Source organism: Saccopteryx leptura, chromosome 4 (genome assembly GCF_036850995.1).
Source record: "Saccopteryx leptura isolate mSacLep1 chromosome 4, mSacLep1_pri_phased_curated, whole genome shotgun sequence".
Lineage (NCBI taxonomy): Eukaryota > Metazoa > Chordata > Mammalia > Chiroptera > Emballonuridae > Saccopteryx > Saccopteryx leptura.
The window spans coordinates 666,388-689,103 of NC_089506.1; the positions used below are offsets into that span (position 1 = coordinate 666,388).

General features: G+C 61.1%; 1 protein-coding gene across 3 annotated transcripts in view; it reads left to right on the top strand.

Annotated features, from left to right (window-relative positions):
* Window positions 1–22,716, top strand: part of DLGAP2 (DLG associated protein 2) — a 460,914-nt gene that overhangs the window by 362,577 nt on the left and 75,621 nt on the right. For all 3 annotated transcript variants that reach the window (XM_066380042.1, XM_066380043.1, XM_066380044.1), the window contains 2 exons: window positions 9,273–10,339; window positions 22,222–22,433. In XM_066380042.1, the coding sequence (XP_066236139.1) occupies window positions 9,273–10,339; window positions 22,222–22,433 (1,279 nt within the window). The remainder of the gene's footprint in view (window positions 1–9,272; window positions 10,340–22,221; window positions 22,434–22,716) is intronic.

Here is a 22,716-nt window from a genome sequence, read left to right on the forward strand (position 1 = left end):
GTGCACACGGGCGTGCCACTCTGTCCACGGGGCGAGACCTCCGCAAGCTAAACTGCCATGTACTCGTCACCCTGGGATTAATTAGACATGGAGAGCCTCGTCCAGGGTTCTGCTCTGGCGTCCTGTGTGCTGGTCCTGGCCTGGGCCTTGAACGTGCAGCCACTCTCTCCACATGTTGTGTTGGCGTTTCCGGCAGTGAGGGGGTGGTGCAGGTGTCCGCCTTCTCCACGGGGCAGCAATACCAGGAAGGGGAGAGGTGTGAACACAGCGTATTGCCACCAACACCAGTGATCTGTGCACACACTCCTCTCCTACTGTGGCGTACCCGCCTCCAGGAGCCAGATACGACTGCTAATGACAGGAGGGAATTCTGAACCCAGAAGTGGAGGTGAGACTTCACTAAGCCCCGCAGGCCACGTACACCCTCTTGGGCTCTATGCCTTCCTCAGTTAAAGCTCCCTAATTACACTCCATTTCTCAAGCCCAGGAGGAGCACCTTCTAATAAGTAATTATAGGTTCATAGTAAGTTTCAAAAACAGAACTGAGAGGTCCTATGCACCTTACTCCAGTTCCCTAACCTTTCGTTCCGATCAGTCCAGCACACCATCTAACGTCGCAAATGGTAACTGCAGGCTAAGCAATCCACCCAGGCCCTCACTGATTCATTCATTCATCTCTCCATCCCACTGTTCATCCTCCCACTCAGTCATTCACTTATCTATTCCGTTTTTGATTCATCCATTTATCCATTCACCCAGCCATCCATTCATTCAAGTATTTATTGAAACCCTGCTCTGTGCAAACACAGGCAGATGCTGAGCTGTAAGATGAAACACCTACACTTCTCTGAGACACCTGGGCTCCTGTAGGCCCCCAAAAATGAAAAAGTCAACACAACCCTGAAAATTACTAGGAATTTCTATTTCAAAATTACATTTGCTTATGAAATAATTCTCAAAAACCAAATATTTCAAAACAAGCGTTCTGTTTCTGGGTTCTGATATAATAAACGTTAGGCAATCAGCAACCGACATTTCTGACATAAATTTTTGTCAAAGCGAAAATACTAATCAGAAATAATGTAAAGGATAAGAAGATACATTGATTTGCATTGAGGAGCCTCTCTGATTTGTATCAGAGGGAATTCAGAAGGAGATTTGGGGGACCCTGGGGGAGCTTCGGGGGGCTGCTGTGGGGACCCAGGTGTCAGGACCGGGAGGCGCTGGGGTGGCTTGGCCTCTGAGTAGAGGGCCAGGTCTGCCCCTGACACCGAAGTTCCTTGTGTCCTGGAAGCTTCTGTTTCTGAGTAGTAGACTAAAGATCTGCTTAAGAGCTGCGTATTTAGCCCATAAATGAGAAGTGGTTTGGTAATTAAGTGCAATTAAGTTGTAAATGTGCTCACCATAAATGCCCAGTCGGAAATACCCCGAGATTCCGAGGAAGGGCTGGCGAGAGAACAGCTGACTGAGCGTCCCGGCCCCCCCCGTGCACATTGCTGCGTCAGACGTCTCTGCCCTGTGTCTCGTCAAGGAGAGCTTGTACATGTGGAGTCGATAGCAGTAAGAGAAAAGCTAGTTCTGTGCCTTACAGATTATTGGTCGTGGTACTGAAACTGCTGACCAGAGACCAAGTGAAGTCATGTGGGTGTGCATGTGTGAGTCTGAGTGAAATCAGCAGTGTGCATGGTAACAGCATGGAACAAATTACACACATGAATAAAGTCCTAAATATTAGTTCAGAGTGTGGTTTGAGAGGCTGGAGGCTTCCCTTCTCTTGTCACTGTAAGAAACATACAAACCTGTAAGAATTTGTAGGAGTTTATTTGAGCCAAACTGACAATAATTGCTGGGAAGCAGAGTCTCAAAGGATTGAGAAAATGCTCTGGAAAATGGCAGTTTTGCCGCTTATTTTATATGGCAGAACGAGAAGGGAAGACGTCAGGGGGTCCCAGGGAGCCCCCGGTGATAGATCAGGGAGGCGGGAGAATGCCGAGTGGGAGTCCTCGGAGGCAGAGACAAGGAGAAGTGGGGAGACCTTCCGCCCTGGTGGGTGCAGAATGCTGACTCAGCACGCGGAGGGGACGAGGGACCAGATGACGCCCGGGCTCTGTGGTCTCTGCACCGGGGCCAGGTTGTGCTCCGAGGGGCCTGGGGAGGGGGTTACGCTGCCTTTTAAAGGGACATGATCTTAGATGCAGAAGACCACAGACAGGCTCAGCCTTGTCGAGAAAGATGCCAGCCTAGGACGTGACTGCCCGCCATGAACTGCTTTTAGTGAGAAAGTGTTCATCTCAGACCGTCCTGGGTGGTCACTCTAGGTCTGAGTCTGCAAGGCTGCCGTGCAGGCCTCCCCGACCGAGGTGGTCAGCTTCAACGTGTGGCCCCTTTTTTGTCCACAGGGGCGATTGATTCCATTCCGACGCTGGCCCTTTGATCCCACCTCCTCGCTGTGCAGGATCTTGTCCCCAGCACTCCTGGGAAAGCTGTTTCTGGGCCTGCGTCCCCTCAGGAGGACCGCTTCCTGTGGGGGTGCAAGGAGGACTCGTGGCAGGCCCCCAGCAGTGTTGCTGCTGCTTACAGGGGCCGCAGCTCCTGCCCGCTGGGGGCCTGAGGCTCCACTGCTACCACCTCAGGCCCAGCGGCCCCTACACAGCAGGTCTTCCTCTGAGCGTGTCTGTCCTGGTCTCCATGTGGCTGCTTGCTCGGAGGAACTCCAGCTCCTGACCCCGAGGTGGGGAGCCTCAGGGTCATGGAACTTCTCTGACTTGAGCCCGCCCCCCCCCCCCCAGGCCTCTGCAAAGTCATTTCGGCTGCACAAGGGGCCCCACCCACAGGCCTGTGCAGACAGAAAGCCCCAGCCACACCTGTCACCCCCCCTGCCTGTTGTCACCGTGTCTGTCTGCCTGTGTCACTTCCACAAGGTGCCATCACCTGCCTCCTGCGTCCTGTTTGAACAGCACAATGGCAGATGGTGGGAGAGAGGGGGACACTCTCTTGCGGTGTCACCGTGCGGACACCATGCCGGGCGCTGTCTCAGCCTGTGCATAGGCGGGAGGGTGTCCATGGCGTGAGGACAGGAAGCACCTGGGACCTGACCCAGCAGAGCGCCTCCAGGCCGCGTCCTGAAGCCACAGAGCCGCTGACGGCCTTCGTCACCTCTGGGGTGAGCAGTGAGGTGGCACTTTGGTGTCCACGGCGACGAGGATGGCTGGCTGGACCCTGCTCAGCCCAGGCTGTCCGAACCGTCTGCCCAGCTCAGAATGGGGCCTCTGAAAGTGAATGAAAACCACACGGGCTTTGAGGGTTTCGCTGTTTGGGGCCGTGCTTTTGTAGTAGAATTTAACAAGACGTTTAAAGAAAGAAGCAGGGGAGTGACTGGAAGCACAGCAGGGTCCTGTGGACTGAACTCGAGTCTGCTCGGTGCACGGAATCGGCAAGGGGTCTGCACTTCAGAGGCCCTGCTCCCTGTTGTTCTGAGAGATGCCAGCCTACGTCTGGCCGAGGATGTAAATATTGCCTGAAGAGCCTGGCTGGCAGTGGCTCAGTGGATGGAGCATCGGCCTGGGATGCTGAGGTCCCAGGTTCAAAACCCCGAGGTCACCAGCTTGAGCCCAAGGTCGCTGGCTTAAGCAAGGGGGTGACTGGCTCGGCTGCAGCCCCCCGGTCAAGGCACATGTGAGAAAGCAATCAATGAACAACTAAAGTGCCACAACTGAGTTGGTGCTTTTCATCTCTTTCCCTTCCTGTCTGTCTCTCTTTTTCTCTCCCTTAACAAAAAATAAGTAAATATTGCCTGATGACCCTGTGGGATTTCAAGCGGGGCCACCCACCCTGGCCAGCCCTCTGGAGCTCACACCCCTTTGTAGTGAGTGGAATCTGTGTATTCACTCGGTCACCAGACACTGACACTTAGGATCGAGTTCAGGGAAGTCTGCTAAGTATGAGAGTGACCCACAGAGATCAGAGAGCTATTGGGGACACAGTGTCCCATGTAAAGACGTGGGACAGCAGACAGAACATAACCTCAAGGGCAGCCCCTGGCGTTTACAAAGGACGGCCAGCCTCCCTGGGTCTGGGGGATTGTCAGCGGTTGTCCCTAAAACGCTTCCCAGCTAACCTTGTGTACAGCCTGGGTGTGAGGACCTCTGACGTATTGGTCAGGTGAAGGCAAACCTCCAGTAGAAAAGGACATGCGAGATATTCGTGAGGGGTCATAGGGCCAGATCTCGATAATGCTGGTGAGCAGTACTGAGCGTGGCACGCGGGAGGTACGTGTGTTTCTATGAATTTGTCCATTTTATCCAGGTTATCTGTTTTCTGGTATATAGTTATTGATATGTGATAATCCTTTTTATTTATATAAAGTCAGTAATAACTCTCCCCACTTTTATTTGTGATTTTAGTAACTTGTTCTCTCTCTTTCCAATCAGCTAAGGTTTCTCAATTTTATTAGTCTTTCTCAAGAACCAACTTCGGATCTCATCGATTCTCTCTGTTGTTGCTTTCTCCTATTCCGTTTGCCTCCATCCAGCCTTCATTTTCTTTCTTCCACCAGACTTGGCTCTAGGTTTCTTTTTTCATCATGAATTTTAATATCAGCTGTTTCATTTGTGCAGAGAAGTCAGCTGTGGTTTTGGGAGGGATTGCGTTAGATCTGCAGCGAATTCAGGGCAGATTTCCGTCTGAATCATCTGAAGTCTCCCAATCCATGAACATGGGCTACACTTCCATTATTTAGCGTGTCACTGGTTTCTTTGAACGATCTTTTGTAGCTGTCAGCATACGGATCTTGAACTCTTGTTTTTTTTTCAGGAATGTTTTTAGTTTTTAAACAGCTCAGGCAGTTCCTCTCAGCAGGTGCTGGGCCGTGTCACCCCCTGCCTCTGTGGAGCAGGCTGAGGCCCGAGAGTGCTCCCCACTGTTCCCCTGACCTGCACGGACGGTGCTGTGTGTTCCTGATGAGACAGCGAGGTGGTTGTGGGTGTGAGCGGCTCTGAGTGGGAAGCCAGGGGGCTGCCCTGGGGGGCTGGGGGGGGAGACTGGGCAGACGGAGGGAGCGGCAGGGACAGGGCACTGCCTGGGACCAGCCAGGACAGTCAGTCACACAGTTTTGCAAGGTTCCACAGAAATTTCTGAAGAAATGTTAGCAAGCTGAACTAGTTTGGAGGAAATGCAGTCTAGACCACGGCCCACTCTGTAAACTTCTTGCTCCGTTCTGTCTTGTTTCAGTGTCTTTTTTACCTGCAGTTCACTCACCAGGGCTCCACAAAGGACTTTCCCTTTAAGGCGAGGACAAGAGCAGGTGCACAGGGAGGTCTGTTACCCCCCCCGCCCCCGGGGGGGCAGGTGCAGAGGAAATGCAGACCAGTGGGGGAGTGGGCTGAATGGGCCGCAGGCAGAGGGAGACGAGAGTGTTTCCTCGGCGGGAGGGAACCCAGGGGTCCGCCCTGGGGAGGTCTGCTCATTCCCTGCAGTGCCTCCTCTCTGTGGTGGGGGCTGCAGCTCCGTGCTGCCCTGGGGTGCGCCCAGCCTGGGGGCTCAGGTGAGTGCTGGTGCGGAAGGGTGTCTGCAGCCCACACTCTGCCCTCCCCAGTCACGCTGGAGCTGGGCGCCCGGGGTCCAGGGCAGCCCCGATGTGTGTGCGTGTGCGTGTGTGCGTGTGTCCACATGCGTGCGGGACCTCAGCACCCCCCCCCCACCTGCCCTTCAGCCTCCGTCTGCAGGCCGCCCTCGCCACAGGGCCGTGAGGCGGGAGCCCGTGACGGGTGCCCGCACGCCGCTGGCACGCCATGGGCGTCGTTGGATTGCAGGCTCTTATTCCTACACTCAGAACACGCCTCCTGGAAGGGGCAGGCCAGCGTGAGCCCAGTGGGGACACGGGCCTCCACCTTCTGGTTTGAATTTGAGGTGACGGTTAAGGAACGATGCGGTGATTGCTGTTCTCTCGTTAACAGCAAACTGGTGTCATGAGAAGCGGGGAGTTAGGAAGCAAGTCGCCGTTGACCTTGGTTGACTCCGTTTTACCAGCAGAAATTTGTCACGTGCACATATTGAAAAAGCCCACAGTTCACTTCTCACTCCGTGTCTGTGTTCCTGTCACTCACGGCACGTGAAGGTCGTGCTTGTGGCCGCCGCGGAGTGAGGAGACCACGTGCAAGTGTCCACGCGCCACCGAGAGCCAGTCCTGCGGAGCAGAAGGGACTGTGTCAGCGTCCTGTGTGACAGACTTGACTATTCCAGTTGAAGTTTTATCTTCACCCTGTGCTTACATGTGGCTGCGTTCACAGCACAGCCTCCAGCCAGACCTTAGGCAGAAGCTGCAGCCGTGAGCAGATGAGGGTGCCCGCGTTCGTGTGGAGGGACAGTGACTGGTGTTAAGTTACGTGTTAATGGGTGGCAGATGACAGCACACAGCTCTGTGTTGGCTGGATGCCGAATTTCCTTTGGAAACTTGCTTTTAATTTTATTAAAACATATGTAATCTTAAACGTCCCTCCCGATATACGTATTAAGAGGCTTCGGGTGTGATTTGACTGCTGGAGGAGGGGCACTGAGCAGCTCTCGGGGGCTGGCCACTCCCGGGGACCGAGAAGCACCTTGAACTAGGACGGACTGCAGCTCTCGGTGGAGATGAGGGTCCATTCGTCCTTCCTGTTTATCGTGAGGACAGGCAGAAGGCCGTGTGCTGCCTGAGCCCCCTGTTCCGAGCCCACTGGGAGCCCAGGAGATGTTTGCATTCTCTGCTCCCCGCTGTGGAAGCCACGCCCCTGGCTTCTTAGGGATCCATGACATTACACCCCTTTCTCGAAGCTTTTCCCGTGCTGAGCAGCCCGAGCAGGAGGCCCAGGAGTCTGAAAGGGACAGTGTGCGCCCACCCTCGGACCAGCCGCTGGCAGTGTTCTGGTGGGCGATGTCTCCCTGCGCTGCTCGTTGAGAGCTGGCTGAGAAGTGATCGGGGTGAAGCCTGGGGCCTCCTGGCCCCTCTCCTGTGTCCCGCTGGCTTTCTAGCTGTCACCTGGGGTCACCGTGGGGTCAGGGTGGGCGGCTCTGAGTCCTGGTGTCAGTCGCCCAGCATAGCAGGTGTGTCTGTCGGGGAGGGGACCTCAGTGAAGCGTGAGGGGCGCCTGGAGAAACACTCATGGAGGGGGGGCAGGGCTCGTGGAGGGGGGGCAGGGTGACCCGAGGAGAGGGGGGGCAGGGTGACCCGAGGAGAGGGGGGGCAGGGTGGCCCGAGGAGGGGGGGGGCAGGGTGACCCGAGGAGGGGGGGGCAGGGTGACCCGAGGAGAGGGGGGGCAGGGTGACCCGAGGAGGGGGGGGCAGGGTGACCCGAGGAGGGGGGGGGCAGGGTGACCCGAGGAGGGGGGGGGCAGGGTGACCCGAGGAGGGGGGGGGCAGGGTGACCCGAGGAGAGGGGGGGGCAGGGTGACCCGAGGGGGGGGGCAGGGTGACCCGAGGAGGGGGGGGCAGGGTGACCCGAGGAGAGGGGGGGGGCAGGGTGACCCGAGGGGGGGGCAGGGTGACCCGAGGAGAGCAGTAGGCCCTGGGAGGGGTGGGAGAGGGCTCAGCTCACTTCCTGGTCGTGAGATAAGGCACTCGCCTTGGAGGTCCATCTCCCGCCTGGACCCCCGGCCTGGAGGACAGCAAACACAGGAGGAAGCATCGGCCTCGGGAGCAGAAGTAGGGAACCTGCAGGGGAGTCTGAGACAGCCCCCTCGTCAGGCGATCCAGCACGTGTGCTGCCCAGGGGGTGTGAAAGGCACCGCGTCCCGCACAGCAGAGCCGGCCTCGGCCTCGGGGACCGCCTGCCGGAGGAGCCTTGGGAGGGGGGTGGAGCTGGGCTTCCACGGCGAGCGGAGACTGTGTGGGTGGGCGAGGGCAGGAAGGCACAAAGGCCATGAGGGGTTGCTGTGGCCCTGGTGACAAGGACGGGGTCTCAGCCAGAGCAGGGCCTTGGCACAGAGGGGGTGGGCACAGGGGAGTGTGAGCTGAGACCCGGGAGGGGGCAGGGGAGGAGCAGAGGGCTGTGCAGAGAGGAGAGGGAGGCAGGGCGAGGGAGAGGGCCAACCAGTTCTCTTCCACGTGTGGCTGGGCACCGGCAGCTCTCGGGGACAGAGAGAGGAGGGTGCCAGCCACCCCGTGTCTCTGGTGCCAGGAGACAGGCTCTGCTAGTCATGGTCAGAGCCCCTGAGCCCCCGCAGTCCAGAGCAGGCTTGTCCCTCGGCTCACAGCCGGCACGTGGGGGCGAGCGACCGGAGAGGAGGGCACAGCCTCCGACCTGCGCCCTTGTAGGGAGGGTGGTGTGGGCTGTGCAGGGAGCACGGGCCCTGGTCCGGGCCGGCTGGCCTCCCCTCCCGGGGAGACAGCTCTGTTCCTGCGGGTCCACAGGGATGACCGGCCAGGGCCACTGGACCCCTCGAGGCCACTGGACCCCTCGAGGCTCAGCCCCGGGGTCACTCTGGGTCTCCTGGCCTCAGCCCCGGGGTCACTCTGGGTCGCCCGGCCTCAGCCCCGGGGTCACTCCGGGTCTCCCGGCCTCAGCCCCGGGGTCACTCCGGGTCGCCCGGCCTCAGCCCCGGGGTCACTCTGGGTCTCCCGGCCTCAGCCCCGGGGTCACTCTGGGTCACCCGGCCTCAGCCCTGGGGTCACTCTGGGTTGCCCAGCCTCCCGGGTTCTCTCTCTGTCTTTTCCCGTTGGAACCAGCTGCTCAGGCCTGTTTCCCACCTGCATCCTACTGTGCACATGACGTACCATGTGTGCACGTCCCAGATGCATGTGCAGGTGAGCTGCTCAGACCATGGGTGCATGTTCTACATGGACATGTGCCTTATGTATGCAAAGTGTGTGTGCATACTCTATACTGTAATAGAGTCTGACTATTCCGTATGTGTTACATGCATGTTATGTACTATCTGTATGCAGATAATGCTCAAGTCTAATTGAACGTAACTCATTTTTCCCTAAAACTGTTTATTTAATACCATGAAGCCTTGCTCTCAAGGGACCTGATGAATCTAGGAGACACTAGGTACTTGTCCTTGTAAAACAATATTTGGGAGTATCAGAGTTCATTTTCCTTAAGACTCCTGTAGGTCAGAGCAGCCGGTGTATAAAAGGGTGATGCCGTGTGACTGCCCAGACCGAGAGTGACCACCGAGAACTGGGTAGAAGCGGTTCAGCTGTGGGTGTCACTTGGTTCGTTTTCCCAACACGTGGGGGTTTCCGTCAGCATTTCCACTGCGCCTCACACGGCGTCCCTGTGTTTTCTCCACAGACCAGCAGTATCCGTGGTCCCCCGCTCAGCACTTCAATGAGGAAAGGTACTCCCCTGCTCCCAGGAACATGAAAGGCTTATCCGGGGGCCGCAACCAGCCGCAGCTGTGCTCCGCCCATGCCTGCGGCCTGGCGCTCCCCGAGGACTGCGAGCACGCCCACGAGCACCTCCGCCATGGGCAGGACCTACGGCCGCCCTACCTGCTCAGCCCGGCAGACGGCTGCGCCCTGGAGCACCACCGCTGCTCGCCCCGCAGCTCCGTGCACTCCGAGTGCGTGATGGTGCCCGTGGTGCTGGGCGACCACCTGTCCAGCAGCACCTTCCCCAGGATGCACTACAGCTCCCACTACGACTCCAGGGACGACTGCGCCGCGGCCCACGCGGGCGCCAAGGCCCACCGCATCCCGGCCAACCTCCTGGACCAGTTTGAGAAGCAGCTCCCGCTGCACCGGGACGGCTTCCACACGCTGCAGTACCAGAGGACTTCCGCCGCCGAGCAGCGCGGCGAGAGCCCGGGCCGCATACGGCACCTGGTGCACTCGGTGCAGAAGCTCTTCACCAAGTCCCACTCCCTGGAGGGCTCCTCCAAGAGCAACGTCAACGGGACGAAGGGGGACGGCCGCCCGGAGGACCACCACGGCCACCACGCCAAGCACAGCAAGCGCAGCAAGAGCAGGGAGCGCAGGCCCGAGGGCAAGGCCCGCTCCGGCCTGAGCAGCTGGTGGAGCTCCGACGACAACCTGGACAGCGACGGCCCCTGCCGGGCCTCGGGCCTGGCCGGCAGGCACCTGCTGGACCACGTCGCCCACTGCTACCCGGAGCCGCTGCTGCCCGGCCCCTTCGGCGACCTCTCCCTGAAGACCTCCAAGAGCAACAACGACGTCAAGTGCTCGGCCTGTGAGGGCTTGGCCCTGGCGCCCGACGCCAAGTACATGAAGCGCAGCTCTTGGTCCACGCTGACCGTGAGCCAGGCCAAGGAGGCTTACCGCAAGAGCTCCCTGAACCTGGACAAGCCCCTGCTGCACCAGGAGGTCAAGCCGGCCTTGCGGCCTTGCCATTACCTGCAGGTAAGGGGTCTCGAGGGCCGCGGTGCCGCTGGCCGTGAGGACGTCTGTCCCCTCACAGGGCCGTGGAGGACTGCAGAGTCAGGCACGTTCCTTTCACGTGTGTGTCACTTGTGTCCCCCTCACAGCCACCCACCCCCACAGTGGCTGCAGGCTGCACGTTGGGCGGGGGCAGGGGAGCTTCCCGGAACAGAACAGCACTGAGTGCCGCCTCCTCCCAGGTGTCAGCTGTTGGGGCAGCTCAGTAGCTGCCAATCCCCTCGGGAGTCACGCCCCCGGGTCACTGCAGCAGCTCTGGCTGCCGTCTGGGCAGTGGTCTGACCCCTGGGGCTCTGCTCTGAGAGGAGGTGCCGTCCAGGTTGCTCTTAGGGGCGGCCTATCCTCAGTGCCTGGGGCCTCGCTCAGACCAGTCTGACCACTGGCTGCAGGAGGGAAAGAGAGAAGGGAGGTGGAGAAGCAGATGGGCACTTCTCCTGTGTGCCCTGACCGGAAACCGAACCCGGGACATCCATACACTGGACTGACGTTCTATCCGCTGAGCCACCGGCCAGGCCCTAAAACATTATTTTTACAGCAGGGTGAGGGGTAGGTTTTGCGTGCAGTTGGCAAACCCTCTCGCCACGCAGCCGGGAAGCGTCCACCTGCATGTCACAGGGCAGGTGGTCAGCAGCCTCGGGCTCCTCAAGCCATCGCTGGAAGCAGAGCTCCAGCCCCTGTGTCTGTCCGGGCCTTTCTGACACGGCATCCCCCATCCCTGGTGTGCCCCGCCTGCTCGCTGTCCTGCACCCCCCAACCCCTCCTGCGGAGCCTCTTCTGTTCACTGGCCCCCTCTCTGCCCCTGCCGCCCGGCAGTGCCCTGGCGTGGGAGACGCGGGCCCTGCGTGCAGAGGGCACCGGGGAGTGGACCCACACGGCCCCCGGCGCAGGGCGCACGCCTTCCCTCAGGCCCTAGGACGGCCTGGGAGCCCAGTCGGCATCCGCTCACCTGTGAGGAGCCACGGGAGGCGAGGACTCGGAGACGGGCCACAGCGTCGTCCTCAGACATCAGCCGTCACCTCGCCTCTCGTGGTTTCAGGATCCGGCCGGAGTGGGGGTCCCGCTCCAGGTTGTTGGGGCCCAGGTCCCCCCTCTGCGTCTCTCGCTCTTCCCCGCTCGCTCCCCTTCTGTGAATCCCGGTGGGGGTCCAGGAGCCAGCGGCCTGTCCACAGTGTCCTGCCCCCACCCCGTGTCCCACTGGGCGTCTCCGCCCTCCAGCTCCCGTGTCCAGGGATTCTCTGCACACCGGGTGGTCACTGTTTGCCCACGTTCACTGACGTCCATTCAGCCGCCTGTGAGACCATGTCACTCCTCCCCTCTCCTGCCGGTCCCCCTGCTTCATGGGGCTGGAGGCCCTGGGGCTGTGATGGAGAATTGGGGGTGTGGGCGGGGCTGGGCTGAGCTGCGACCCAGGCACCCCCAGACCTTGGTCTCTGTGTGGTGACGTGCAGAGAACGGTAAGTTGAGCTGGATCCCCTGAAAGCTGTGTCTTCGTGGGCCACACCTTAAAGCCGAGGCCCACGGGCGGCGAGGGCGTCACCTGTCCCCTGCAAGCCCACCCACCATCTGCATTCTTGGCAGGCCCTGCAGGAGGCTCAGGTGTGGACCCTGCCCCATACAGGCCTCCTGAGGGTCAGTGTCCTGGACACCAGCCTTGCGTCTCTGAGCTGGAGCGGGGCGTGGGACTGTCCCCAGGTCAGGGAGACACTGCCCGTGTGGCTGGTGCTTTGGGCTCCTGCGGGCACTGGCTCTCCTGAGCCCGGTGACCCGTGAGGACACGCCTCCTCAGAGGGGGTGTCCCTCCCTTCTCGGCATCTGCACGAAGCCACCCCATCCCAGGGAGCGGCTTGGGCTTCCACCCTTCCCTGTCCTCGCGTGGTCACCGCTGTGTCAATTGTGGACAGACTTGTGACCGTGGACGTCCCAATTATGCTCACATCTCTCTGGTGGTTTGTCCTGCCGTCTGGGCTCTCAGGAGCTGAAGGCCAGCACTCCAAGATGCTCACGCACAGATGTCCCCTCACATGGACTGCGTCAGACACCCCGTGGGTCGGCACCCAGTCCTCGCACGCCGGACCTGTCCTGCTGCTGGCAGGCGGCTCTGAGGACTGTTCTGTGCCCCGTGGGGCCAGTTCCACCCGACGGGAGCCAGACACAGGTGCTTACCCAGCCTCTGCGTTTCTTCACCCAGAACTAGAGAGATTTGGAGCTGAACCTAGTTTCACCTCATGCAGAATAGGGGCTAACATCAAAGGAAGCTTGTTTGAAGGTCAAAGCCGGCAGTGGACAACGGAGGGAAGACGTTCTCCACTTGTTCTCTGAAAAAGCCTGTTTTCATATTTTCTCTGTCAGCAGACAGCATTGCCCTGTGGCCCTCAGTGACCACCACACTGACCGGACGGGTGCGTCACAGATGAGCTCAGGGAGCACGGGCTGCGCCGTCACCCACTGCAGTGACTGCTGGGGACTGGAGGGGGAAGAGGGCTGCCCAGCCCAGGGCAGGACAGCGGCAGGGGCACACCGTGGGGGACACAGTGACGTGGGACACAGTGACGTGGGACACAGTGGTGTGGGGACACAGTGACGTGGGACACAGTGGCGTGGGACACAGTGACGTGGGACACAGTGGCGTGGGACACAGTGACGTGGGACACAGTGGTGTGGGGACACAGTGGCGTGGGACACAGCGGCAGGGGCACACCGTGGGGGACACAGTGGCGTGGGACACAGTGGCGTGGGACACAGCGGCAGGGGCACACCGTGGGGGACACAGTGGCGTGGGACACAGTGACGTGGGGACACAGTGACGTGGGACACAGTGGCGTGGGACACAGTGACGTGGGGACGCAGTGACGTGGGACACAGTGGCGTGGGACACAGTGACGTGGGGACACAGTGACGTGGGGACACAGTGGCGTGGGACAGTGACGTGGGGACGCAGTGACGTGGGGACGCAGTGGCGTGGGACACAGCGGCAGGGGCACAGCGGCAGGGGCACAGCGGCAGGGGCACACCGTGGGGGACACAGCGACGTGGGACACAGCGACGTGGGGCACAGCGACGTGGGGCACAGCGGCGTGGGGAACACCGTGGGGGACACAGTGGCGTGAGACACAGTGGCGTGAGACACAGTGACGTGGGGCACCGTGGCGTGGGGCACCGTGGCGTGGGGACACAGTGGCGTGGGACACAGTGACGTGGGGCACAGTGGCGTGGGGCACAGTGGCGTGGGGACACAGTGGCGTGGGACACAGTGGCGTGGGGGACACAGTGGCGTGGGACACAGTGACGTGGGACACAGTGACGTGGGGCACAGTGGCGTGGGGCACAGTGACGTGGGGCACAGTGGCGTGGGGCACAGTGGCGTGGGACACAGTGGCAGGGGCACACCGTGGGGGACACAGTGGCGTGGGACGCAGCGGCGTGGGACACAGTGGCGTGGGACACAGTGACGTGGGACACAGTGGCGTGGGGGACACAGTGGCGTGGGACACAGTGACGTGGGACACAGTGGCGTGGGGCACAGTGACGTGGGGCACAGTGGTGTGGGGGACACAGTGGCGTGGGACACAGTGTCAGGGGTACCACCGTGGGGGACACAGTGACGTGGGGACGCAGTGACGTGGGACACAGTGGCGTGGGGACACAGTGGCGTGGGGACACAGTGGCGTGGGACACAGTGGCAGGGGCACCACCGTGGGGGACACAGCGGTGTGGGACGCAGTGACGTGGGGACGCAGTGACGTGGGACACAGTGGCGTGGGGACACAGTGGCGTGGGACACAGTGGCGTGGGACACAGTGGCGTGGGACAGCAGCCTTCCCCGTCTTGTGGAGATGCGTCCGGTGGTGTCTAACCCGGGAACGGTGCTGAGCCCCCGCCTCCTGCTGCTCTGTGTGTTCACTCCTTCCTTTCCTGGTTGCCTTCCCAACGTGTGGTCTGGTGCGCAGGTGACCAGCAGCTTTGTCCTGCTGGACGGCAGTTTGCGTGGGAGACACATCCACTTTCACACTTGGGGAGCCATGGGAGGAAGGGGCAGGGAGTGGGACAGACTGTTCTGAGTGACGAGAATTTCCCAGATTAAACAGTGTTCAAGCCCCTCCCCCTCGTCCCGCTGACGCCCCAGGGTGACCCAAGCACAGGCCGTGGCCACTGAGGAGGCTCTGACTTGGCTCTGGGAGCCGTGAGTACACCCCCCCAGGACTGAGCTCCCCGTGGCAGGCTCGCAGAGCCACCAGGGCCCCCCAGACACGTCGGTTCAGCGGGTCGTGACAAAAAGCATCTTTTACCAAAGGGGCCAGGCTTCCTATTTCTGTTCCCACCAGAAGCATTTAACTGACCCCTGGCCGTGTGCATCACATAGTTCAGAAACTCAAACTAAACTTCAGCCCAGAGTCATCAAAGACCCAACCTCTGCGTCCCTTCTCAGTGGCCACACCACTACCCCATCCTGACCACTCACCCCAGCCTCCATGGGTCTCTGATCCGTTCAGTCACCCGTGACCCCAACACCCTCCAGGCCGGGAAGCACCGTCACTGCATGACCAGAGGGCTCCTGTCGGGCCGATGGTGAGACGCGTCTAGGTGGGGAGTGAGCGGCCCCTCTGTCCTGGCATCAGACAGAGAAGCTGCTCAAACGTCAGCTCCACAGAAGGGCGTCTTTTTCAGGCACAGACGTCTGGCGGTTCTAGAGCCTTCCAGCAGCGGGGGCTCCAGGCGTGTGAGAGGTACTAGCCCTGCCCTCACACTCGCACCTCACCTGGTGCTCTCCACATTCCATGAATTTATGACGCATTCGTGTAACTGCTTACGTTTCCTGTCTATACAGTGGCTTGTGAACTGAGAGTCCCGTGTGCAGCAAATACGAGACAGTATCTCCTCGACTCTTCTGAAGTGAAATTCGTGTACAGTAGACCTACCACACTATTTTGAATGTTTGCTTATTTACGTAACGTGCCAGAATTTAAACATAACAAATCAGAGGAAGGTGACTTGACTAAAACCGTGGGTTTCACCCTGCAGGTGTGCGGGCACGGTGACAGACGTGCGCACAAGGACAGGGTGGGCGGTTCTTGGAGGGTGGAGTGCTGGGCGTGGTGGAGGGGGGTGTCGCTGGCTCCGCGTCGCCAGGCGGCATTGGATCGCTGTGGGCGGCTCTGGCGAAGCGCGAACCACACAGCCCCCTCCGCTCATCGCCAGGTTAGCCGCGTCCCCGAACGTTCGTTGTCATTAAACCACGGAGGAACCACAGTTGGTTCGCACACGGAGCCGAGTCAGACGCAGGGCTGGGGTCTTTACAGACGGAACACAGGCACTCGGAATCCAGCGTCACCCAGGACCAGGTGCACGTTCCTCTCGGCTTCCCCAGAGCTGGCCTCGCCAGCCTTGGACGCTGGCCCCGCGGCCCCGTGGGACATCGCCTCTGCTGTAACATCAGGCAGTTTGGAAGCCCCGCCTTCCTCCCGAGGCCGTCCCCGGGAAGCAGCGCATGTCAAGTGAATGAGGATGACACTCCCTGCGGAAACAGCGTTTGGTGACAGGTCTCTTCTGTGGCTTCAGCACCTGACAGAGACAATTCTGCAACCCCCCCCCCCCAGCCGCAGCTTGTGAACAGGTGTCCCGAGTGCTGTAGAGTTTCTTAGATGCAGAAGCAGGAGACACCTGCCTGCAGGCGTCGACCTCGGGAGAATGACAGGGACCACCCCGTGTCAGTCCATGCACGGGGACGTCACCGAGCGCAGTCGGGGTCGCAGCACCGGGCGCTGTCAGCCGCACAGCCCGGGCACCTCGCTGTCCCTCCCTCGTCCCTCCCTCGTCCTGGGACAGTCCTGACTGTGCTCTGGAGGCGCGGCCCTGGTCTGCCTGACTCCAGCTGACTCCTCCTGTGTTGCTGTTTCTTCTAAGATGGAAACTTGGCCTCTTAAATCAGAAACAGGAAGATGCAAGCTGGCCTCGTCTGTTAGTTAATTCACAGGCTGCTGTAAAATTCTCCACTCCGTTTCTTGCAGAAGCGTGTTTCCAATTCACAAAAACTCCAGAGAGCTGCCAGCAGAATGTCTTTCTCACGGCAGGTGGCACATGCCGCCTGCCCGCTGCCCAGCCTCCCTCCCTGGGGCGCCCGCACGCTGAGCCGTGCCTCCCCGCCGCTCAGACTCAGGTCAGCACGACCCCAGCCCCTGCGTGAGGAGGCCTTCCCAGAGCACCTGCCCTGTCCACAGCTCTGCTGACCCCAGTCTGCCCCAGAGCACCTGCCCGTCCACAGCTCTGCTGACCCCTAGTCTGCCCCAGAGCACCTGCCCTGTCCACAGCTCTGCTGACCCCTAGTCTGCCCCAGAGCATCTGCCCTGTCCACAGCTCTGCTGACCCCTAGTCTGCCCCAGAGCACCTGCCCGTCCACAGCTCTGCTGACCCTAGTCTGCCCCAGAGCACCTGCGCTGTCCACAGCTCTGCTGACCCCTAGTCTGCCCCAGAGCACCTGCCCTGTCCACAGCTCTGCTGACCCCTAGTCTGCCCCAGAGCACCTGCCCTGTCCACAGCTCTGCTGACCCCAGTCTGCCCCAGAGCACCTGCCCGTCCACAGCTCTGCTGACCCTAGTCTGCCCCAGAGCACCTGCCCGTCCACAGCTCTGCTGACCCTAGTCTGCCCAGAGCACCTGCCCGTCCACAGCTCTGCTGACCCCAGTCTGCCCCAGAGCACCTGCCCTGTCCACAGCTCTGCTGACCCTAGTCTGCCCCAGAGCACCTGCGCTGTCCACAGCTCTGCTGACCCCTAGTCTGCCCCAGAGCACCTGCCCGTCCACAGCTCTGCTGACCCTAGTCTGCCCCAGAGCACCTGCCCTGTCCACAGCTCTGCTGACCCCTAGTCTGCCCCAGAGCACCTGCCCTGTCCACAGCTCTGCTGACCCTAGTCTGCCCCAGAGCACCTGCCCGTCCACAGCTCTGCTGACCCCTAGTCTGCCCCAGAGCACCTGCCCTGTCCACAGCTCTGCTGACCCCTAGTCTGCCCCAGAGCACCTGCCCTGTCCACAGCTCTGCTGACCCCTCGTCTGCCCCAGAGCACCTGCCCTGTCCACAGCTCTGCTGACCCCTAGTCTGCCCAGAGCACCTGCCCGTCCACAGCTCTGCTGACCCTAGTCTGCCCCAGAGCACCTGCCCGTCCACAGCTCTGCTGACCCCAGTCTGCCCAGAGCACCTGCCCGTCCACAGCTCTGCTGACCCCTAGTCTGCCCCAGAGCACCTGCCCTGTCCACAGCTCTGCTGACCCCTAGTCTGCCCCAGAGCACCTGCCTGTTCACAGCTCTGCTGACCCCTAGTGTGCCCCAGAGCACCTGCCCGTCCACAGCTCTGCTGACCCCTAGTCTTCCCCAGAGCACCTGCCCTGTCCACAGCTCTGCTGACCCCTAGTCTGCCCCAGAGCACCTGCCCTGTCCACAGCTCTGCTGACCCCTAGTCTGCCCCAGAGCACCTGCCCTGTCCACAGCTCTGCTGACCCCTAGTCTGCCCCAGAGCGACTGCCCTGTCCACAGCTCTGCTGACCCCTAGTGTGCCCCAGAGCGACTGCCCTGTCCACAGCTCTGCTGACCCCTAGTGTGCCCCAGAGCACCTGCCCGTCCACAGCTCTGCTGACCCCTAGTCTGCCCCAGAGCACCTGCCCTGTCCACAGCTCTGCTGACCCCTAGTCTGCCCCAGAGCACCTGCCCTGTCCACAGCTCTGCTGACCCCTAGTCTTCCCCAGAGCACCTGCCCTGTCCACAGCTCTGCTGACCCCTAGTCTGCCCCAGAGCGACTGCCCTGTCCACAGCTCTGCTGACCCCTAGTCTGCCCCAGAGCACCTGCCTGTTCACAGCTCTGCTGACCCCTAGTCTGCCCCAGAGCACCTGCCCTGTCCACAGCTCTGCTGACCCCTAGTCTGCCCCAGAGCACCTGCCCTGTCCACAGCTCTGCTGACCCCTAGTCTGCCCCAGAGCACCTGCCCGTCCACAGCTCTGCTGACCCTAGTCTGCCCCAGAGCACCTGCGCTGTCCACAGCTCTGCTGACCCCAGTCTGCCCCAGAGCACCTGCGCTGTCCACAGCTCTGCTGACCCCAGTCTGCCCAGAGCACCTGCCCGTCCACAGCTCTGCTGACCCCTAGTCTGCCCCAGAGCACCTGCCCGTCCACAGCTCTGCTGACCCCTAGTCTGCCCCAGAGCACCTGCCCGTCCACAGCTCTGCTGACCCCTAGTCTGCCCCAGAGCACCTTCCCTGTCCACAGCTCTGCTGACCCCTTGTCTGCCCCACCTGCTTCTTTTGCTCTCGTTAAACTGTGACTCACTGTATGTTATGAGTCTCCTGTTCTGAAATGATTCTCACCGAGAACTGACTCTCTATAAATTAAAAATGTTTACGCCTGATTGGTGCAGCACAGTGGACAGAACACTGACCCAGAACACTTGAAGTCTCTGGTGTGAAACCCTGAGGTCACCAGCTTGAGTCCAAGGTCACTGGCTCAGCTAGCGTCCTCCGTATCCACCCACACCCCAGCCCGTCAGGACACACGTGAGAAGTAGTAATCAATCAATAACAGTGACACATCTGCAGGTTAATACTCTCATTCCTCTCCTCCTTCTCTCTCTTTCGAGAAAATTTTTAAGAAATGTTTATTTTTTATTACAGTAGCAACACTTGGTCCATGTAGGAAGTTTAGAAAGTGTGAGTGTAGAGAAAATGGCCTGCGATGCCCACGCTGCCCTCTCTCCCTGCGGTGAGCACCCTCCAGCTGCTGCTGGACAGTCTGCGTGTCTGTGGTCAGAGTGCTGAGGACGTGGGGCCTGCCCTCTGGAAGCCGACAGTGCAGCGTGTCTGTGGTTAGAGTGCTGAGGACGCGGGGTCTGCCCTCGGGAAGCCGCTGCCCCTGGCGGAACTGTCCTGCTACGGGGACAGTGCAGCGTGTCTGTGGTCAAAGTGCTGAGGACGCGGGGCCTGCCCTCTGGAAGCCGCTGCCCCTGACAGAACTGTCCTGCTTCGTGGACAGTGCAGCGTGTCTGTGGTTAGAGTGCTGAGGACGCGGGGCCTGCCCTCTGGAAGCCGCTGCCCCTGGCGGAACTGTCCTGCTGCGTGGACAGTGCGGCATGTCTGTGGTTAGAGTGCTGAGGACACGGGGTCTGCCCTCTGGAAGCCGACAGTGCAGTGTGTCTGTGGTTAGAGTGCTGAGGACGCGGGGTCTGCCCTCTGGAAGCCGCTGCCCCTGGCGGAACTGTCCTGCTACGGGGACAGTGCAGCATGTCTGTGGTCAAAGTGCTGAGGACGCGGGGTCTGCCCTCTGGAAGCCGCTGCCCCTGGCAGAACTGTCCTGCTACGGGGACAGTGCAGCGTGTCTGTGGTCAGAGTGCTGAGGACGTGGGGCCTGCCCTCTGGAAGCCGCTGCCCCTGGCGGAACTGTCCTGCTGCGTGGACAGTGCAGCGTGTCTGTGGTCAAAGTGCTGAGGACGCGGGGTCTGCCCTCTGGAAGCCGCTGCCCCTGGCGGAACTGTCCTGCTACGGGGACAGTGCAGCGTGTCTGTGGTCAGAGTGCTGAGGACACGGGGCCTGCCCTCTGGAAGCCGCTGCCCCTGGCGGAACTGTCCTGCTGCGTGGACAGTGCAGCGTGTCTGTGGTTAGAGTGCTGAGGACGCGGGGCCTGCCCTCTGGACGCCGCTGCCCCTGGCGGAACTGTCCTGCTGCGTGCATCCTCCCCTGGAGCTTTCCGGGCTGAGCGTGTCCGCTGCACAGCGGCAATTCACATTCCAGGCCGTCCCTACGGGATGGCATCAGTGTCTCCTCCTTTTGCCCTGATGAGTGGCGCAGCCATCCCCGGCACACACCCTGTCGTCCGGGACACCTCGTAGACGACAACAGCGCCAGCCGAGAGCCTGCACAGTCTGAAGTCTGGTCTGTTGACGTAGAGACTGGACCAGGTTTTCCCGGCATGAATGGTGCGGGAGTGTGGTTTCCTGTGCCTTCTCCACCTGGCAGGTTCCTCACCGTGGAAACCGCCATGTGACAAGAAGGCACGAGGACAAGAGCTGCTGAACGCCCAGGAAGTCCTTCCTCCGTCACTCATGCCAGTCTCGGGAGTCCTCCGTGTGGGGGCATCTTCTGTGAGGTCACAGTTCCATGGGGCAGGTCGCTCCCTCTCCTGGGCAGAGCCCCCCTCTGCCCCCGCCGGGTGTTTATCTGGATGCTGTCTGCACGGTTCTGTCTTGCACTTGGCATTGCACTTGGGCACAGGCACATCCTCTGCCAACCGCATGGACATGCACATGGAGCCACACGCTGACTGGGAGTCACACGCCCGGCCTCGGAGCTGTGGGGAGGCCCCGGTCTGGGCTGGCGGCGTCCCTGCAGGCAGCTCCGAGTCAGCGGCGCGAGAGCCTGGGGCTCTCCTCAAGGCGCCTGGACCTAGGAGGTTGCACATTGCTGCGGGGTTTCCACATGCCCGCCATGCCCCTGAGCGGCTCGGAGCACCCACATGCCTCAGAGGGACCCACCTAAGTCACCACAGGGTCTGAGGGGCTTGGGGTCACCAGGGTGCTGGTGCCCGGCCATTCCAAGTGAGAGTCCCGGCCGGCCCCCTCGGGCCTGTCCTAGGCAGTAACGGGGAGACATCAGACCTGCCACCCAGGGCAGTCCCGTGTCCTGCAGCAACGAATGCACGAGGTCCCGTTAGGAGTGCTGCACCAGGGGGCTGACAGGCTGTCGGCAGGGAGATGCGGGGTCTTCTCAGGACAGCATCTGGAAGACACCCACTGGGGACTCTGCATGTGAGCGTCACCACTGTCCCGGCACACACGGCACTGGGCAGAGCATGCCAAGCCGGGTCCTGAGGCACGGACTGTGTGGTCACTGGCTGTGGAAAGTTCCGAATTCTCTGCACTCACTTTGGAAGATGTGGCTCTGACCCCTGGGGTCCACCACTGGGCACCGTGGAAGGACCACGCAGCTCAGGCTGCACAGAGGTGCACGCTGGCCTGCAGACACTGCGCGGAAGCCCCCGGAAGTCTGTCTGACCCCTGGGGTCCACCACTGGGTGCCGTGGAAGGGCCACACGGCTCAGGCTGCACAGAGGTGCACGCTGGCCTGCAGACACTGCGCGGAAGCCCCCGGAAGTCTGTCTGACCCCTGGGGTCCACCACTGGGCGCCATGGAAGGGCCACGCGGCTCAGGCTGCACAGAGGTGCACACTGGCCTGCAGACACTGCGCGGAAGCCCCCGGAAGTCTATCTGTTGCGGAGCGAGGAGCTCAAGTCCCCAGCCTGACGGGCGAGGACCCAGAGGTCGGACCACATGAGGTCGTCTCTGCAGCTCAGTCTGCACCCAGACAAGGAACGGGACACAGAAGTCATGAGCGGGAGTCCGTGTGGGGCCCTGCTGGGCGCAGACCAGGCAGATGGCGCTCAGTCTACCGCACAGCGTGTGGTGGGACAGGGTGCAGCATGTCCCCTCCGGGTGCAGGGACTTCGTGTGGTGACAGCCCCGTCTCACCTCTGTGCTCACACACGGGCACCTCCTTCCTGTCTCTTGTTCTTTATGCTCCAAGCGTCCCTTCCTTCGGTACCGGCAGGAAATCTGAACCTTGTCTGGTTTTTTAGGTGCTACTATAGGGTTTTCTTCAGTTTTCTAACGTTTTCTCACTTTTTCCGTAATGCTCCCCTGTCGCTGTTATAATGGGAGGAAAGTAATAACTATGTCCCTGTCCTTTTAGGGTCTCAGTGGCCGAGCCCCAGAGGGCACCTGGATGAGTGGCCATAAGGAGCTGTGTCTTCAAGGACTGGGGCGCGCTTGCTGCGGAACGGGCCGTGGGGGACCCCAGTGACCTGTGTGTTCTCCCCAGGTGCCTCAGGACGAGTGGGCGGGGTACCCGGCCGTGGGCAAGGACGAGGAGATCCCGTGTCGCAGGATGCGCAGCGGCAGCTACATCAAAGCCATGGGCGACGAGGAGAGCGGGGAGTCCGACTCCAGCCCCAGGACGTCCCCCACGGTGGCCGTGCGGCCGGAGCCCTTGCCCAAGCCCCTGGGACAGCGGCCGCTGGGCGGGCTGCAAACGTAAGACCCCACCGTGCCGGCCCTGATGCCCCCTGTCCCAGACCACCCCCCTTCGCGCGTCCACCCCGGCCCCCCCTCCTCGCGCGTCCACCACGCCCCCCCCCCGCGCGTCCACCCCGGCCCCCCCCTCGTGCGTCCACCCCGGCCCCCCCCCGCGCGTCCACCGCGGCCCCCCCCTCGTGCGTCCACCGTGGCCCCCCCCTCGTGCGTCCACCGCGGCCCGTCGTGCTCAGCTCGTAATTCCTGGGTTGAAATTACCAGACTTTATGGCCATGGATTTGCA